Consider the following 21544-nt stretch of genomic DNA (forward strand, 5'->3'; position numbering starts at 1 on the left):
AAATTAATATCGTTTATGGCCTTCACACGCGTTGCAGTATGCTCCTATTCTTTTTATGCTCAGGCACTAAGATTTCCCTTCAGTGGTAAAATTCCATATAAATATTCAATACTTAAACGGGCACAGTTAAGACATTAAATATACATATACATACTGTATACAGTACAGTTTGCATACGGTAATATGTTTATGTTCCTAAATCAATCTCTTTTATGAGCATGTGTAAGGCATGGTGAATCGATTCTCAAAAATTACTGTACTTTGCATGATTGGAAAAAAATGCGTGATTGCGAAATGCTGTGGTGTTACTTTTACAAAGACGGTCAATGAAAAAAAGAATGTGGACCAGGGCAATACTTTGAGTTTACAGCTTGTCCAAGGTCATTTATTATTAATACTATTAGTAATATCTTCGTTAAAGACTTTGATGGCTACAGCTCAAACATGAGAGGTTGAGCTTTATTAGCTCCACCTTGCGGAAATTCCGGATACTATTATTTTGCTAGCGGTATTTACCGGTAACTTGCGGTATTTACCGGTAACTCGCGGTAGACTGCGTACAGCGTACCGGAAAATAATGCGGTATCGCCCGCGCATTTTGAATGGCTGCATCTGTACATCTTCATTACAGTAAACAACAGCTGGTGGAAAGGGAAAATGTTGGAAAGTGATTTCACAGCTTGGAGGTTCTTATGACCGAGTAAATGATTACCATTTGGCATTATTACTATTAATTTAGACATACAAGTTTACTTTTTTGTTAGGAAACAGCATTTCTTCTTTCAAATTAAAGCAAAGAAACATAGGGTAACATTCAAGGTACTGTACATACAGTAAAAGGGATTTAAGTAACTCTAAATGCACTTGTTTTCCAATTAAACTTCCATGGTGATAGGTAATTTAGATTATAGACACTTCTATTTAAAGACATGTTTCCAAGCAGAAGTAATATTTTGTCTAACTATAGATTACGTTTAATGGTGATGTTAGAAATTGCCATCACTAATTACATAAGTTAATATTTTAAAGGATTCAGCACCACTTAAATTTAAGTCACAGTCACATTTACAATGTGTTAGAAAAAGAATCAAAATATCATTACATTGTTTTGAATAGCCATGTCCGTTAAAAAGTGCATAAAGAACATGACTTTCAATATGTCAGAAGGGAATTTAAACTTAACATTTGCCGAATGATGAATGAAACTTTGGACACTACTCTGCCTGCCTCAGTATGTATCTTAGTGGATTTGCACATAAAGTAATAAGCAGGTTCTTACTCATTTATTTTTAAATCCGCTTACAGACTGAGTGTATTACAAAGGAGGAAAAATAATGAGGAAAAAAAAATCTTCATACTACTCAAAACATATACAGTATATCTATTGGTAGGAAGCTGCATATTAAGGATATCTTCATGGGAAGGATTAGGAAAGATTGAAGAGGCAAGATAATAAGGGAAGACCATAACACAGGACACACTATATACCAATGAATTCCTATAGATCTGTTTTATATTTATATATGACACGTAATTGTGTCGGAGATTTACTACATTTAAAACTAATTTTATGTTTTTCTATTCAAAGGTTTTTAAACAAAATACAATAATATTATAAATTGTGAAAAAGCAAGCCAGGTTAGCTGACATGTTATTTGTAAATGCCAGAACTATTTTAGTAAAACTGGTCCAACATGTTTTAAAACTATTACATTGGTCTGCATTTAAATTTAGTGATGCCAAATGGATTGAAACCACTTATTCTGCATCTAGCATAATAAGAGAATACATGCTGTTCAACATACCTGTGCTATGCTCTATTTTCTACTTGGTGTTATTCCAAGGTTGACCTTTTTTAAAAATGTCTAACTGAATTATTTTTAATTATTATTGAGTTAATATTTGTTCTATTTAATTCCTAGCAGAAATACAAAATGTTCTAATCCAAATGGTAGCTTTTTGCAGCAAAAATATTAAAATCTGAAATTAGTTCATGGAGAACACAGCATGCCGTATCTTATTATATTCATTACTTTTCATATTTGAAGCACACAGAATTCTTTACCTTGTGTGCCTAATTATCTTTTTTTTTTCCTGTGGTACAATAATGATTGTATTATCGTGTTCCGTTTTAGACAGTGTGCTACATCAGCTACTTCATTTAACTTCATTGTCACAGTCCAGTAAGTAAAATAATATTGAAGCAGATTCTTGAAGCTGATTAAGGAATCAGCATTTTCCTACATATAATATTTCAATTAACTGTATCTTCAGGCATATAGAAAAAGGGTATGTTTTAGTTATGAAATAGATCATTTCAGAATGAATAATTAACTTGCAGGTCAGTAATATGGTAAGGTAATACCAGCATGTAATATTTTAACAATGCAAAGATTACCTTTTAAAAAATAATTCTGCTTCTGAACCACCACCTAAAGAAATAACTAAAATATAATATCTTTTTTATCTTGTAAAATACTGTTGGGTTTGGTGGAAGTGAATTACTTGAGTCTCATGCAGTTTTCAATTTCGATATTATTCTCTTCTGCCTGTAATCATAATTACAAATTATATCATGGAATAACAATGAATAAGGGTTGTATATTGAATAAGGGCCTTTAGATATAATTACTCTAAATTAAGGTTATTTCTTTTCCTTACATTGTAATGAGATTCAAGAATCAGATCCTACCTGATTGGCCAGAGGCAAAGTATTGCTCGTGTGTTTGCATAAGACCTGAGTAAACTCCAAGAAACGTGTTTAGTTGTTTCTGTAGATATAGAAGCATCCTGAATGAACACAGGCTTTTTTATACTTCTATGTAAATGTTGTATTTTTGACGCATATGTTTTCCATACCTTTAGATGTACTAATATCATGTTTAACTGCCTTTAATTGTTTCTTGTCTATTAAATTTTATTCTAGCAACTTGTTGACAATGTTCCGCAGCTGGGATTATTTTCTAGATATGCAGCACTGCCATAAAATGTTTTCCGAGTCATATCACACAAATTATGAATGTGACTACAAAATTTGTAAATGTGAACCTGAGAACTCAAAATTTTGACATTTCATTGTTTTGTACAGCAAATATTTGAATATGGATAGGTTAAAAGGAAAATATTTTATATATATTGGCTATATTGTCACAGGTTGATGACCTTGCTGAATAAGATCCTTAGATCAATTAGTTACTCAATTAATCCACTGAGATAATTCAAACAGGCTAGAAGGGCTGAATGACCTCCTCTCATTTATAAACCTTCTTTATATTTTTCAGAGTCAAATGTCATAAGGTATTTATTTCACATCAGTTTATGTTAAATTTAATACAATTTAAAGAAATAAGGCCATAACCTAACTAATTGTAACTACCTTCTCAGTAGTCATTTTTTCTTTTTTCTCCAAAGCACACTATGATTTTTAAAGACCACTCTAGCACTTCTATCTTTAATGCTGTTTTTTAAAATATGCGTATAAGTTTTAATGGATAACCAAAACCACTTAAACCACTTTGCTTCAGATAAATTTGTTATTCAGTTCATCAATTTATGAGACAGCATTCATATCACCAAAATATAAGCAACAACACTGCGATCAGGCAAAAGCTACTCTCTTAAATATTTTTAGGACTATTGTGACAGAGGCTCTGCAAAGAAAAGCATATTGTAAACATACTTTAAAGTCTTTTAAAATTTTGTAGTGGAGACTAATACAGTACATGTTGTGAAATGAAAATGTATCCACAAAACTGTTTCAAATCAAAAGGCCACAACAGGAGGTAATCTAAAATCATGTCTCCTCCAGTAAACATCTTGAGTGTGTTGTTTGAGAAAAAGGTTCCACAGAAGATTCTACATACAAAAGAAAACACTGCTTGATTGAAAAGAGAGTTTACTAATACCAAAGTATTTCCAGTTTCACTAAGTAGAACTTCGTGATGAATATTGGAATACTTCATACTGAAAATCTGCAAATTGTGAATTATTTTTTAATTAATACCAACTTTGCTAACTTGAAATTTCATTCATAGTATATTGCATTAAAATAGAAAGCAAATATGTCAAATAAATGATCTTTCCATTTCAGTGGTGTACTCAAATACTTAGTTTTTTAAAAGATTGCCTTTTGAGTTGAAGTAAGCTCCCCTTTAAAAACAATTCAGCTTAAAAGTGAGCAAGGTGGACTATTGATCTTATTCATTCTAATGCTAGATTTCAACAAATAAAATTCGGATTTTATATTGTGTAAAATATTGAAGCAAAGCCAAGGCAAACAAATTCAACACCAAAGCAGACACCTAATAATTAAGGAACAAGTAAAGGTTTATTCAGAGGTTAATCCTTTAGGAATGATATTATAACAATGATGCTGAAAAGAAAAGAAAGAAAATACAACGTTTCGGTTGTGGAGCCTTCTTCTGTCACCTGAAGAAGGCTCCACGGCCAAAACGCTATGTTTTCTTTCTTCTTTTTTCAGCATGGAATAAACCTGTTACTTGTTCCTTTGTAGCCTACACATGCTGACACAGCTACCCACCTGAACTATTATAACAACGAAATCAGGAAAGGAATAGGATGTGGTTAGAAAGCCTGGTCTTGAAACAGATCATTGTGAAGAGACAGAATGACAGTTTGGTGAGAGAAGGGGGCAAGCAGCCCAGGGAGGAGGAGAAGGAATGACAAAGATCTAGAAAAAGATTTAGCAGAAGGCCTAGTGGGTCGCAGCAGAAGTGGGCTGAAGTAGTTCAAGTAGGTAGTTGTGTCAACATGCATACGCTGCAAAGGAACAAGTAAAGGTTTATTCCATTCTGAAAAGAGAGGAAACACAACATTTAGGCTGTGGAGCCTTCTTCTGGTGTGTCACCTTACACATGCTGACACAGCTACCTACTTGAACTACCTAATAATTAAGATTCTTTATTTCTTTGAAAGAGAGGTTAAGATATTCTGTAGGTGATGTAGTTTTCATAACCACACAGAGCAAATAATTCCAAAGAGACAAAAAAATTAGAAACCAAAAACAACAAAATGGGGTAAAGATAAACTGAAAATTAAGAACATCTTTAGGCAATAGAGACAATAAAACCCTAGCTGACAGCAGTTGTCATATGATTTCTACTTTCAGTTCCTACATCAGCTCAACATGCAGCCTTCACAGTGTCCCTTCAAACTCACAAAATGTCAGAAAGATTCCAATATACAATTACAGTAACACTATCCTGATTGCAAGATAAACAGTCCATTAGGTGAAAGTGTTAGACAACACTCAGCAAAAATCTCCAGTGAACCATAAAAGTAATGTTTACACATTATCAAAGTAATCTTGTCAATCTTACTATGCTAAATCTTTGATTAATGCAATATTTACCATGACTCTAAGATAGATGTTCAGTACTTTGTAAAATACAGCTCTGATGAGTGAAGAACTAAAGATAACCTAAGTTTAATTATATTGCCCAGATTTTCAATGGTACTCGCTTCTCCCTGAAATTTAGATAAATATCTCTAGTTGTCTGAAGTTCTTGGATGTTGATTTATTACCACTTCAAGGCTTCCTAGACTTGTGATGCTCTTCCACCTCCTCCTCATAAATGAATATGAGATGACACCATGAAAAACTAGGAAATTGAGTTTTAACATTTGAAGTTATTTGTAGGTTAAATGGTACAGAAATGTCAGAATGACTAACTTCCTTTTCTTGACTATATTTATGTGACCCACAGCTTCTAAATACTTTAGAGATCTGTGTCTTTTATATTTGTCAAAAGGAAATATTTTTGTGCAGTTTGTTTTGTATTCATAGTCCACACTAGTGAAATATTGCAATGCCAAGAATATGAATGTAGCAGCTGAGTCACTGAAAACTTGTCACTGCATCATGCAGCTCGAAAAGAAAATTAAGCACTTGATTGAAAACAAATGTCTTAAATTAAAATACATTTATACGGTGTTTGATGAAGCACTGCAACAGAGGCCTCCCTTAATTTTTATCGATGATTTTTTATGGCACTATAAATTATTCCAGAGTCTTTTAAAGGATGTTATCCATGGGACACAGGAGTGTCACGGGGATGTGCGATAATAAGACCCCTATTACTACTGCAGTATACATATATGTTCCAACGCAGGTGTATTATTGTTATAAGGTTCCATGCAATACATACTTTTCCATCACATCCTTAAACATAATTTTTACTACAATTCAATGCTATACAAAGGCAGCTGCACAGCACAGTGACACAGTGGGTTCAATTCCTAGGGTGCTATCTGCATGAATTTTGTATGTTCTCCCCATGTTCACATGGGTTTCCACCAGGTGCTCAAGTGTCCAAAGACATACTGGTAGGTTAATTGGCTTCTGGAAAATTTGGCCCTGGTATAAATATGTGGGTCTGTGTGACTATGATGGACTGGAGTCCCATCCAGGATGTATCCTGCCTTGTGTCCATTGCTTGCCAGGAGAGGTTCCGGTTCTCCCCTGACCCCTATACTGAGTAAAACAGTTAGAAAATGGCTGAATGGATGGTGTGACAGATCCCCTATATTTGGCAGCATGGGATGCGGGATCTGCCCATACAAACCTCCTTTCACAAGAGATAGGTAGAGTCTGGACAAACCTTGATGTAATTGACCTTCCCATCCCAAGTCTGGTCCATTTCTTGCATGCCTGTCTCTTTCTCGATCTGTAGATCTGTAAAGTTAGTAGCAATGGAAATGCTCCTTGATTTGGTTAATCCCATTTGGCTGGACTGGCTCTACAACCCTTGTTACTTTACTGGTGGGCTGACACGGCAAGGACTTAAACAGCTGCTCTTTGTGAAACTTATTGAGTTTCTCACAACCTCTGTTTACTCTCTATGCATTTATATAGGGTACCCGGCTTCTACATAAATCAAGCCAATCCCCTAATAATCTCATGCGATTGCAAGTTATTCCTTTTCTCCCTCTTTCTGGAGTCTCTCTATGCCACCCTCTGGTGGCCTAACCCAGTTTTGAAACTCCAGATCTGACTAGTCTGTGATCAGGGCAGCTGCCTGCGCCCACTTAAAGGGTAATAACCTCATCAGCACCAGACACCTCAGCCCTGTCCTATCCTCTGTCTGTCTATCTGTGATTGGGCTTATCACCGTGAGAGTCTTCTCGCACAAACCCTCCTGTCTGTGTTTAATCCAGCAATCCATCTGAAACTGCCTGAACCTTCCAAGCCAACGCTGCACCTGGACCCAATCGACGGCTGGAATCCTCTCTTATATGCAGTGTTCTGCATGGCTGCTGACAGTGTGGACAGCATTTCCTGCTCTGCCTGGCTGCACAACACATTCTCTGCTTGGCAGGTCTGTGCAGCACTTCCTCTGCTCTGCCTGTTAGCCTAGACCATCTTCCTCCTCACCTGTCTGCTTGCTTTCACCTGGACTTTTTGTGATTGGATTCCTCACCCTATCTCACAGTCGCAGCATTCCCCAGGTTAGCACCATGTGACTGCATGGCTTGCAGATTACTCCCTAAATACACTAAGGTTACAGTAATTAAACATATGGATATAATAAAATACATTAAATAGTAAGATGGTACATTTTACCTTGAATCCTGAGACTAAAAAATGAAAAGAAAAAGAACGGAATATACTTAAGAGAGCAGTGAAAGTACATGCACAGAAAAATCTAACAAAAGTCACTCAACAGGTGGACAGATGCAAAGTAGCAAGTTGGTGGAGAAGCCACATGAGAAACCACATGCATTTTAAAATTTTCAGCAATAAGAACTACATACAGCATGAGCAAGGGTTTCATGTGGTTATGAAGACTGAAACTGAACATGGAAACTATGTATGAGCTAATTCCACAGTTGGAAAACCCACAGCTAGTGAGGGAAGTCTTTATGTTCAATAGACCTGAAATAGCTGAGCAGCTAAAAATGATGTGGGAGTTGAACTCCCAGCCAATGCATGTTTTAGAATTAAAGCATTGCAACATAATGTACCACCAAACTACACAATAATGCTGTTAATAACCGAAATACATGTCAATTAGTCAAAGTACAGCACAAGACCTAGTGTGTAAATCTGCAGAAAATTAAACATTATTTTTGGCAAGCATTAAAAGCTGTGTAAACTTTGGAGTGTATAGGGGAAATAAAAGTATTTGGAATATTTTTTTCTAGAAGCACTGAAAAATAAACTTGCTTTAAAGCAACAGCCTGAGCAGTCTGAAGCAATAACAGACATTTCAGTAGAAGAGGTTTTGGTTTACAATGCTGTCTGACTTTCCTTAACACATTGTGTTTATCATCTGTCTACAGATTTCACATTATTTTACATCCGATAAAAATAGCTTATTTTAGGTACCAAATGTTGTCAACAGTTAACAGGATTTTCAGATGGTTGCTACACTTGTTACTTTTGAGTTAAAAGAATAAAACGTAATATAGTAATGACTGTACTGAGTAACAGTCTGAATAACAACTTATACTGTACATTATTAATGAAGTTCAGGCACTACAATCTAATGATCATGGTTTCTTTTTTAATTACAACAGTGAAATAAACCAAATCACTCAAGACAGGAAGCGAATTAGGTAGCATAAAATATTTTCTTACACATTAGAAGTTCAGGCAAATAAGGTAAATATATTATAAAAGTAAAAAACAATAGGCTTGAATGAGTATTGAATAGCAAACTATACACACACATAAAGATTCATCTGTGTAAATTCTTAAATTATAGGCTCTAGGATTTCAAGGTACTGCATGCCTTTGGATTCATAACTAATTTGTTGAAAAGATGAAAAAAATAATATGAAAAGATTTAAAAAGGTACTTGAGCTGCCAAAGCTCTAACTACATTGCAGTAACTTACTAATGTTAACTTTTGTTACATTGCATAAACGTTGTAGAACCTGACCTAGGCTGAGTATGTAAAATTTCAGAAATAACTGAAAGGTGGGTTTAACCTAATTGGAAAAATCCATTGTGCCATATGTAGAAATAATTGTGTAAGTCTAATGCATATGGAATGATTATTTTTAAACACCAATTCATGGTGATAACAGAGAGTGATTGGAGATGTACTTGACTAGAAAACATCTTTTGTGTGTCTTCTTGGGTATGCTTTTCTTAAGATTAAAACTCATTTCGAATCTTTACTGCACTGTGACTATTTACATCCTGTACAATGTTGTTCTAATGTGAAACATAAAATAAACTTTTTTTATGGTCCTGCAAGTGAATAATAAGCAGTTTAGAAAATGTGCAACAGAGTACAATTGTATAATCCTTATGGAATGCAGTATATTTTTGTTTCTAGGCAGTAACAATGACAAATAACCTCGTTTATCATGTTAACATTTTGACTTCAGCTTCTACCCCAGAGCTTGCAATGACACCAGCCTCTTGGGTAGAGAATCTGAAAAGGGAGAGCTTTTGCAGTTCTTGCTTGCACTCCTTACTTGATATTTTAAAAAAATGATAGATGATTTTTGTTTTTGAAGTTACTAAGCTCAGATCCATCTCATTTGGATGCTGAGTGCTGGAGCATCACATTCCTCTGATTTTTTGATTTTGCTAGGTAAAGGTCCACTCAATCACATTTCTGAATGAAAACTGTATCCCTTTCATAAACCTGCTAGCACAGCACTGGATTTTGTCTTATTAACAAGAGAACAAGGTGGTGCAAAAACACAGCCATGTTAGCACCCATCTACAAAGTTGCCTGTGAAAATATGATTAAAAAAACCACCTCATGACAGATTTCTGCATGCAAACTTATTCTTATTTCAGTGAAGTATAAAAATACCATAGCAAACTTTTAAAAGGGACTGAATACTTTGAATGTTAATCACCATATATTTCACACTGACACACAAAACTGAAAATGAGCAAGCACTGGCACAGCCAGTTTCTTTGGAAACAAACTTGTTAGTTCAGTTGAGATATCTTGACTCCTAATTAAGGGATTTTACATCCATTCCAGCCATGGAATGACCTTTAATGCAAGTCTTCAAACATAAGAGGACTATCATTATACAGAAATCCCTGATACAGAGATAATGAACAGATTGTAGACAGAACACATTTAATAGAGTTTGTTTAAAAAATATCACAAAGTGGATCAACACACAGTATCAATGATATGTAAAACTATTTTGAACTACAAATTCCTCCAAAACATGTTTAAACACGCATCTTGCTTCCATGATTAGTACACCCCACTGTAACGAATAAAGCGTTCAGTAAGCCCATGAAGATGTCTCCAGCCTGCCATTCCCTACACCACCGACACAAGACCAGGAGCATTCTGTACAATACAGAAACAAGACCAGGCTGAGATGTGGATGTGGGATAGTGGGTACTCGAGCAGAAGGCAGGGAGAAAGTTGCTATTGAGAATCTCTCTCGCGATCCTAATGTGTAGCGCAGTTATTCCGTGTTTTGTTTAACAATCTTCAGCTTGGTTTCATCCAATTCTGTTCTTCTTCCATCCAAGACCCCATCTGCCAGACCCAATCACAAATAACTCCACTGTACACCAATACACAACAATCTTACCGTTTAATCACAATTAGCAATTTCCTAAGTGGTTTGCTGAAATCACTAAAGCATGTCAATAATCCCAACAATCTCAATTTTGTGATACTAAATTTACAAATCCTGAATGACTGAAAAGGGTACATTATCAAACATGTTAATCAATGCCAAAATACCAGTGATTTTAACATACAGACAATGAAAGTTTGATATAAAAAATACATTAAAGATATCAAATTTTCTTTTTTGTAATTCATTTTTTGGTAATCAGGAATTTAGTTTGTTTGCATCAACATGTTTAATCCAATAACTATTTTTTTGCTTTTCAGTACATTTAAAAGAGCTTTTCACTTTATTGAAAGTATATAAATGTCTGGAAAGATGTTGCTGAATTAGTGACAATTAATTGTCACTAATTAAATGTTACTACAAAAGTATGCAATATTTAAATATTTAAATGAAATTGCTATTTAATGATTCATTTTAATTGTATCATCGTTGTATATGGTAGTACCTTTGAATGGGAAATAGTCACTCTCAAATATTATACATTTAATAATGTTTTATTAACTCCAGAACTGGTCTACACCTCAGACATCAAGCACATCTCCAGTGCCATCAACCTTAGTCAGCAGCCAGCCACCACTGCAACTGTGCCAGCTGCTACCCTAGTTGGAAACCAGTCCATGTTATGACTGCATCAGACACCAGTCGACAGCCAACCTCTGCTGAGGAGCAACTGCCAACGCTGCTACTCCAGTCGGTAGCCAGTCTCTGCTGCTATGAGCTCAGCTGCATCCCCAGTCGACTGTCTTATTGAGGTATGGCTACAATGGTCTCTCTGGTCTGCCTTTACCCGACAGTCAGTTCCTGAACCAACCTGCTATTGAACTTTACCAGTCCACTGTCATTCTTTTAGCTTCAAAGCCTGTCACAGCCCAACAGCAACACTGGTCTGCATCAAGCCAGATGTCATTTTGCCAGCTTAACCCACTGTGCCCTGTGGTGACTTCCACAGCTCTACTGCTCCGTAATAAACCAGCAGCCAGTCTCTGCACCAGTTAAATAGAGACATGAACAGTTCACCAGTCAACTAACAGTCAGCAGTCCATTTCTACAGCAACTGTCCAAGCTCCACCAGTCCACAAGTTGGCAGCCTATCACTGCCATGACTGCTTCCTCTCTGCCGGATTGAGTAAGGTCAACGACTGACTTCTGTGGTGACTGTCACAGTGACTTCTGGTCCACCACCACCATGGTGATCTTCTGCTTAACAGGTCGTAACTTCGGCCTCCGGGCTTTACCGGCAAACTACAACCCCCATCAACCTTCAGGCTCCTGCAGTGAGCTTCGACTCCTCAGCCTTCGGGTTTTTCCAGCGAGCTCAGTCCTCAACCTTTGGATGTCTCAGAGAACCTCAGAAATTCCCCAAGCCCAAGCTTTCAGAATCCTGCCTTAACATCCCCCCAGCTAGCTTCAATGTATGGCCACGACATAATGGTTATCTTTACTTAATTAGTATGCATTTTAGAAACAATATTTAAACTGACAATTCTGAAATTAAAAAAAAACTCACTTACAATCAACATATTCAAGAAGTACCGGAATCATTATTTTGCATATGACCGACCTAAGCATGCATGGAATTGACTATTCAATGGAGAATTGAGGTTTTAGGGTGATTTAGTATAGCTACAGCACATCCTTCCAAGGCAGAAAACTGTATAGGGGGTGACTAAATTTAAATTTGTAATTTGACAGTGGGAATCAGGACTTGACTTGAAACAATGAAACAGTGGATTGCAGTCCTTGAAAAACATGCTTTTACAAATTAATGTGTACATTCCAGAACAGATGATTAAAACTCACAAGAGTACAAACTTCAGAGATACCATTCAAAGTGAATCTGTCTAAAGTCTAACACCACTGTTTTAGAGATAATGATATCTCTGGATCAAACAACTGAATAATTTCCTTTTAAAGTCTGTATATTAAATGGAATAATTATAACACTAGTTATCATAATGAACAATAATTTCTCCCCTTAGTTTCTCACCCCCCCAAAAAAATAACTTATACATCCAACATGTGATGCCATTCTCAAATTTAAGAAACAGAAATTTAAAAGATGTGCATCACATGTCTAAACATACAGTATATTCTGTACCATCATCATGCACAGTGCATGGTTACTTTTAAGAGTGGCATGTCACTTTCCCTGATGTTTAAAGTGACTTGTGATATAAACTTATTGGGAGGTGGTAAAGAGAAATAAATCCAACAGTATAATAATTTCAAGAGGCAGGGCAACATGCAGTGATTCCGTCACTGGACGGGAAAACTAGATGTCACTTGTACATAGCTGAATATTTTTGTACAGGAGAAGGAGAATGAAATAGAATATGATATTGGACTACCAAGGCATTAGCAGTAATGCCATTAGCAGAGGTGGAATTTTGTATTTTTTTGAATGATTAATACTTCATATCTTATTTTCAGATGATATTATATAATCAATATGAATTATATGAATCAAATAGAATTAATTTTATGCATATGCTTAAACTCATATCTTCCTTAGAAATTCTACTGCTTTTGCAAATAACAATGCTAGTCAGGTATAAAAATATCTTTCAACAAAAGTGCATTTTATCAGTGATTCAGCTCAATTTTATGAAGTACGAACTTTAAAAAACAGTAAAAGGCTGTAGGTTAATGTGGCAAAGCTTACATTTACTGGGTTTCCTCTGAGTGCTACAGTTTCTTCCTTTAGTCCAAAGACATACTGTGCTGGTAGGTTAATTGACTTCTGTCAAAATTGGCCCTGGTGTGAGAGTGTGCGTATTTCTGTGTGTATTCTGCCCCACCTGTTGTTTGCTGGGATAGGTTTCTGTTCCCCCACGATCCTATATTAGATAAAGCGGTTAGAAAATGGATGGATAGAAGAAGGTAAACCATGCAGTTGCACTCTTGTGTTTATTTAGCTCTTTCATTAAGAGACTGTTTTGGCACTAAAGTGACTGGTGGCAGATGAAGCTCTTTCAGTAGTAACAGGAATTGTGCAATCAAATGGAAACACCAACTGGATATGTTTTTACCTTTGCATCAGGGGTTAGCAATACTAATTAAGGCACAATATATCAAACAGCATATGGATCTAAATTTGGCAGGTTTGGCAGACTTTACACTTTTTCCTAAACAATGTAAGTTATTAAGAACAGAAAAAAGAACGAGCCTTAAAAATTATACTGTACAGTATACTTTTATCATCTCATTTTCCGAAATAACAATTTTATCTCCCTCAGACATATTACTAAACTTTTTCCTTAAAGGAAAAAAAAACAGGCTGGATCGGCATTCAAATTTTGCAATGTTGCAATTAACATTTTTTTTTAATATTCACCCCTGTAATTTTTAGAGACTGCATGCTTCTAAAACACTTCATAAATTTGAAAAAAAATTCTTCTAACATATCTATATAGGTTTTAAAAACCCAATTCCTTTCAACATCAATGCATTCCACAATAATTAAATTTAGTAATACATTAAATCACAGTTAGTTACACATTTAGAAAAGAGAAAATACAAACAAAACTCATTTTCACATTCAGCAATACATTAAATTACATAATCAGATATATATTTTCAAAAAGAGAAAAAAAATACTTACAGATTGATTTTCAAGTTCCCATCCTTCTTCATACACAAAACTCACCCCATATCCCCCCCAACACTTAAAACGGTATACAACTTGTGATCTATTAGGAAAAAGTAAATTTAACATGAAGCTTTGAAGAATCACATTAAAGATTGCTACAATGTCATTGGAAAGAGTTTGTTTTGACCAATTTAACCAGACCCAAAAGGAAATGTGCAATTTTTGCTCTTTCTTTTTTGTTTTTACAATACTTTACCCCCACAATAAACACAGCATAAATTAATTAAAATGCTGAACTCAGAGAAAAGGTCACTCAGAACAGAGGAGAGAGATTGCAATCTTGAGCACTACAAGTGAAAGACAGTGTCTATACCCTGACGGAACAGACATGCGTTTGTCAAACCTGGCTGAATGATACACAGAAAGGAATCAGGTGCCAGGATAGTATGCAGCAATCTTCACTGTAGATCACCCACTCTCTTCTGTAGTGGTGGCCTACTGAGATTTTTCCAGGCTTTTACAGAGAATTCAGCACCTAGATGTTCTCACCAGTGGGTGTCAAGCAAATCCTTATCCTAATATTTAATCTTTATACAAAGTCTGTAGAGATCCTTTTTTCCCCATACAACTGAATTGTAGAAAATTAATATTTCCAAATTGCAAGAGGTTGCCAGGAGTGTCACCATCCTGTGTGATGGTTGGTTTCACCTGGGAGTTCTGACTCAGAACTAATAGCCCCTGTGAAAAAACCTCATAATATAAGCAAACTTTCTCCTGACAAGGCAGCCCATAGCTGCATAAGAAATCTACTTATGAACCTAACAGATCTTATACTTAATATAAGATAAGATCACTTTATAAGCCCCATACAATTGCATTAGGAATTCGTCTTTTAGCATACCTCAGCTTGCTCTCCATGAGAAACACAGACAGGGAGAGAAGCTTGGGATCAGATACAGTGTCCCTGGAGCAGCTGGGGTTAAGGGCCTTGCTCAGAAGCCCAACGGAGTAGGATTCCTCTGCCGGCCATGGGATTTGAACCGGCAACCTTCTAGCCACGGGTGCAGATCCTTAGCCACAGAGCCATGGCACCACCCCCACTATTTTCATCTTATCTTACAAACATTAAAAACAGTGTGATCTACTCAATCAAAAACCTTTTCTTTATCAATTGATATAAACTCATCAAAACTGAAGAGTTTGGATACTGCTAAAATATATGCACAGTGCGCACAGTATATTTGCTTTGTCTGCACAATAAAACTCATCACAGATCTCAATTTATTTGCCAAAGCTTTGGACAGAATCTTATAATCTGAACAGAGAAGGCTAACAGGATGCCAATTTTTGATGTTACACAAATCTCCTTTCTTGGCAACAAAGCCAATACTGCACAACAGCAACTTGGAAGCAGTTCACTGTCCCTCAGGCACTCCCTGATGACTGCCAGAAGATGTCCTCCAATCCGAGCCCACATGGTTTTACAAAATTCCACAGTCACACATCAATGCCTGGGGCTTTTTCAACTTTCCATCCAATGACTGCCTAAGATATTTCATCTGTTCCTAAAGCCACTACTTCCTCATCAGGAACTTGGGGAAGGTCCTCATGGAGCCACCGTGGCTCCCCTCCCTCACAGTGATGACTGTGGATGAACAAGTCAAAGTAGAAATCCACTGCCACATTCTGAACTTCACCAGGTTTATACACCAGTTGGCCTGCTGCTGTCTGCAGACAGTACACCACTTTACGCTGCACTGTCCTTTTTCAAGAGCAAAGACTAATTTATTAGAGGTAGTAACTTGTTGGAGCATCCATCTCTGAGAGGTTTTGATATCGTACAGAAATCAGTGGTCCTTTAGTGTCCAACTGTGTCTTTCTCTCATCTGCTTACTGACAGTTAATGCATACAAAAAAGAATCAGTTTCACTAAGCTTTGTGCCACCTTCTCCTAAATGAGAACTTTCACTGATCGTAAGATGCCCTGAAAAAGCCACCTGTTTCTCTTCACTCTGAAGAAGGGTTATGTCCCCTGCCTCAATAACACCCCAAGTCTCCATCAGCACATCAGGCTCACCTTGCATTTTTCACACCTAAAGAAACTCCCTGTCCATCACATTCTCCAGTACTGGAGTCATCTCAGACTGCTGAACAGATATCCTTTGTCAGGACAGATTGCATTGATCTCCACCCACCTCATGAGATTCTCTTTCTTCCCTTTCTTGCCTCTGAACTAAGAACCCTGGCTACTCAATTCCTTGTCTGGGCTACTCTGTGACTTACTCTTATTTTAGGATTTCCTTGCAGTTTAGGGTTCTTCCTCATACTGCTTACACATACGTCAGCTTTATGTCCTTTCTGCCCACATTTAATGAGTTTTATAAAACACTCCAAATGTATTTTCTTGAATAGCTTTGCTATCTACAAATCAAAATTCTTCCTTACTACTTTAGGTTACTCCTCTCACCACACTCACAAAAAGAGCAAACCTTAGAACAGACTTCCCTTAAGAAATTTTAATGAAAAATGAATCACAGTTTTCACATTTTTAGTTTTGTAAAATAAAGTGAAACTTCCTTTAAATTTTTTTCCCCCTGATAGATTGTAGAGTTCCATACAACTTACAGTTCTGTTTTGTTCATTATCAAGACAGAGTACAACAGAATAGAGTAGAATTTTGCCTAGAAAAAAGGGGGAAATAGTAATAATTACAGGGCCGCAGAGAGGCAAGGTGGCGCAGTACTCAGAATTGCTGCTTCACAGCACTGGGTCCCTGGATTCAATTCCTGTGACGCTCTCTATATGTATGTTCTCCCCATTTTCGCATGGATTTCTACAGGGAGCTCTGGTTTCCTCCCACTGTCAAAGACACACCGGTACTGATAAGTTAATTGGTTTTTAGGAAAAGTGGGATTGTATTTGTGTGCCTTGCGATGGACTAGAGTCCAGTCCTGTCCCGGGTGTATCCTGCCTTATGCACTGTGCTTTTTGGGAGAGGAACGGCTCCTCAATGGCCTTGTATTGGAGAAAGCGGATAGAAAATTGATGGATGTAATAATAACATAGGTAACAAGAAACAGTTATCTTCCTTTAAACCAGCAATTATTAATGTATCAGGCTTCAAATCTGGATGTGTTCTAAAAGTGAATAAATAGCTACAGAAATCAGACAGTGTAAGTGGCCTTCATCATTTTGTTTCATCGAACATTCACAGACTTTGAATCTGTCTGCTACTTGATTTTAACAAAGGTTGTAGACCATTTATTATTGATATTTTAAATGCTTGTTTTCACAATTGTAAAAACTACCATTATTTATAGAACTATTCAGCATTTCCATTTATATTATGTCTAAAGTAACAATTATAAATGCTCATTCCTACTAGATTGTAGATGCCAGTATGTAATTCAATCACATACAGTATAGTCTGAAACAGAAATAAAAAAAAAAACTTTGAAGCGTCTCTGGGGAAAAGAATAACAGTGATTTCAAATTATCCATAACCTCACATTTACAAAGTATACATTAACCACAAATGTGAAATCCAGGAAAAAATCATGAAAAAGCTGTTCATACTCAATCTACATCCTTGAATTACATCTTGTGAATCTCACAATTGTAACTACATGCAATTCACAGCCAATGTATCATTTATGTGACAACACAGAATGGAAATGGATAAAACAGTCAAGATACGTGACAGGATATTCCCCCAGAAACATCAATATTTGCATTTCCCATTAAACATATTGAGAAGAAGCTCATAGAAATAAATGCTGAATGGAGGTGCAGATAAAAAACTGAGAAAGCTAGAAAGGCTGTCTGCCAGTAGGCTCAGGCGAGGCTGAGGCTCAGGAGAGGTGACATGATTCAGTAAAAAGATGCAGTATGACCCTCACCCAGGAGAGAAGAGCTAGAAGGAACCTGTCCTCAAACCTGAGAGAGAAAAACCTGCAGTTCACAAACACAGCATGCCTCCAAATCGCCAGTGAGTGCTCTGAATTGTGTCCTCCTGGAGACAGACTGAAGAAACCACTGAGACTGTCAATCCCAGGCACCAAAGAAGGAGGGACACAGAAAAATTCTAAGCACACATTGATGGTACAAATCTAGACAGACAAGCTCAGCGTGCTACCATAAACTGAGCATGCTATGCTGCCACATTTATCTTGCTGCCTTAACACTATCATTACTGTAAGACATTAACCAGTGATGATAAAGAATTGTGTAACACTGCAGGACAACCCAGACTTTAACTGCTTCAATACACATGCATTGCTTCAGCAAGTTTCCTTAATTTGACCAAAATATAAGAGATGCGCAACACCATACATATTACACATCGATTCATTTTTCAATAACTCTTTGGTAGATTAGAGTATTGTGGTGTATATTGTTAGAAATTTAAAGAAAATACATTCAAATATATGTTTATCAAAGTTACTTAAAGTAAATTTTCCATGAAATAAACAACATGATGGTGATTATCATACACTTAAGAGGTACCTACCTGGCAAGCATTGTAGAGCAGCTGGTGTTCAAACTTCTTAATTCCCAGGATCTGCTGGAACATTTCATAGAGCTGTTCCTTGCTGAGGATCAGTTCTGATACAGCACTAAGGTGCATTCTGGGCGGCTGTTTGCGAAAGTCCTCCTCCCCTCTGTAAATGGCATCAAACTTGGCAATCCAGGAGCTCAGCACAGTCTCTTTGCTGAGACCATCAATTTCAGGAAGGCTGCGAACCCGCTTCTCGATATTTTTTTTAAAGACTTCTCTGAAGTCATTGGCAGAGCACCCTCCATTTTGAACCATCCTGGCAACGCGGTCACTCTTAAGAAATACCTAGGGAGCAAACAACAAAAATGGGAATTGATGAAAAAAACAGCAGGCAGGCGGCAGTCAGCTCCCTAATACTAAAGATGATGGTCATATGTCACTTTTGAAAGAGCTCAAAACCAAAAAACAGACATTTTTTATTCTTTGCAAAGCAATGGCCTCTGTCAGTCACAACTCTAAAAATAAACAAGTGCTGCACGTCAAATAAAATACAGGATTACTGTATGATATGAGATAAGACTTTATGGTAACTCATGTAGCATTTGTGTACTTCAGGTTCCTAGGACAGATTCTTCATGTTGTTTTTAACATAGCTGTCATACCAATGGGATTCATAATTATGTCTTTGAAATTTATCACATGAACTGAAATGTGCCATAGTAAATACTTATATGTGCTTCTTCTTTTTACTGGGGGGGGGGGGGGTGTAAAAAGAATCATAAGAATATAGTGCATGGTTTTATTATGGCAGTGGGAGACATAAAAACATTATGTGGAAATCCTTGTGATGAATATGCGTTTTACTGGACTTCTTTGGTCCTGCAGTAATATTACAATTAAGACTCAGTTTCAAGCTCCAAAACATTGTAAGAGGCAAGAGCTTGAATACAAAAAAAAAACTGGGCTGATGTGCAGAATGTCTGTTGGCTACTTCTGACAGAACAGATTAGATGTTGATTGTATTTTACCAGATCTAGTTATCTGGTGTCACCTACAGTACCTTCCTTCAGGGTCTAGAACTAATAGGTTCTGTCAAATTTTAAGCTGTATACACTCTGATGAAAGTATCATAGGAAAAGCAATAAAGGTTAACAATAAATCTGTAGCACCTTTGTAAGCCTGCAAAGCATGTCTTGTTAGATTTGAGACCAAAATGTTTTTTGGTGTTGCCTGAAAAATGTTGCAATATGTATGTAGTGGTATTGTTCTTATTTGGGAACACACTTTCATGGTAATGTCGGACACTGACAACAAAATAATTAAATAGTAAAAAAGATGTTAATGACTTAAGAGAATTCTCTCTCTCACTTCAACAGCACATATACAAAAATACTAGTCATTTTATGCCATATTGCCCATAAAAAAATATAAAACCTCCAGTAAAATTGTTTTAATTTACATATTGTATATTAAAATCAATATAATAAAAATACATTCTATAAATGTATTAAAAAATTAAATACCTCAACTGAAATTAAAACTTACATGTATAGCTTGGATGAATATTTCACTTAGTGTTGAAACCTTCATCCATGAACATAATACTGTATATGTCTGTAGTTTTATTCATGATCAGGTTTCTATAGTGACATTCCTGAAAACCTCTGCAGATGGTAAGTACAGTACTTGACTATATGGGGAATTGAAATGTTAAGTTCCTACAGTCTATGTTACAATCATCAATAGCTATCTTTCATAAAAATTTCCAATTCATAAGATAAGATCACTTTATTAGCCATACTGTATACAATTTCTTGCATTAGGAATTTGTCTTTTTGCATACCCAAGCTTGTTCTCCATGAGACACAGGCACACAGACAGGGAGACAGAAGGTTGGGGTCAGAGCGCAGGGTCAGCCATTTATATGGCGCCCCTGGAGCAGCTGGGGTTAAGGACACTGCTCAGGGGCCCAATGGAGTAGGATTCCTCTGCCGGCCGCGGGATTTGAACTGGCAACCTTCCAGCCACAGGTACAGATCCTTAGCCACAGTGCCACCGCTCCGCCCAAATGGTCATAATGTTGATAATAAAATCATTGCAAGTAAAAAAACTCATTCATTGCATAAGCTACTGTGAAAAATACACAACTAAAATGCCTGCTGGCTGAGGACAAGTTGTGTGTGAGGCAGATGAGCTAGGGAAGCAAGACAACTCAACTTGTCACACACTGATGCAGAAGATGCTTTTAAACATTTTTGCTTACAGAACTAAGTATGAGTGGGTTTCCTTTGGTATTCAGTATGGATTCTGAATTATAACTGTTATTCAATATTGATTCTTCAGCTAGGAAACGTGCAGATTGGGAGGGAAACCTATAACAATATTCAATGCTTTTACCTATTTCTTTTGTGGTGGGAACTAATAAGATTGAAAGAGCTCTCCATGACTCCTACTTTGACTATACTCAAAGAAAAATTAGAAATATTCTGATGATTCTGCTTTTCAGCATTAAGAAACTTAGGTTATTATTATTTGATTATTCATTCACACATTTCATACTATATATATATACTGATGGAAAAAAGAAATGCAACACCTCCTCCTCTACACTCTGGCCCTCCTGTCTGTGTAGAACTGGCTGAAGAATGACTCATCCGTGAAGAGGACCTGATGCCACTGCTGATGAGTCCATCACAGCCTCTGTCTGGCCCAAGACAGTCGGGTGTGACATCTTGGAGGTATGAGCAGAGGGCCTCTGACTGGTCGCCTTGCTCTAGGGCCAGCAGCATGGACCCTCACTGTCCTGTCACTGATGCAGGCATTGTGTCTGCCAGCATCAGAAAAAATGCCTGCATCATTTAATC

At 36.6% G+C, this 21544-nt stretch overlaps 1 protein-coding gene across 1 annotated transcript in view; it reads right to left on the minus strand.

Moving 5' to 3' along the window:
* cadps2 (calcium dependent secretion activator 2) overlaps nt 1-21544 on the minus strand; it is a 300507-nt gene that overhangs the window by 175668 nt on the left and 103295 nt on the right. The window contains exon 3 of the mRNA XM_088922931.1: nt 18693-19025. Coding sequence (XP_088779057.1) covers nt 18693-19025 — 333 coding nt within the window. The remainder of the gene's footprint in view (nt 1-18692; nt 19026-21544) is intronic.

Source organism: Atractosteus spatula, chromosome 8, assembly GCF_055471065.1.
Source record: "Atractosteus spatula isolate fAtrSpa1 chromosome 8, fAtrSpa1.hap1, whole genome shotgun sequence".
In the NCBI taxonomy this organism is placed as follows: domain Eukaryota; kingdom Metazoa; phylum Chordata; class Actinopteri; order Semionotiformes; family Lepisosteidae; genus Atractosteus; species Atractosteus spatula.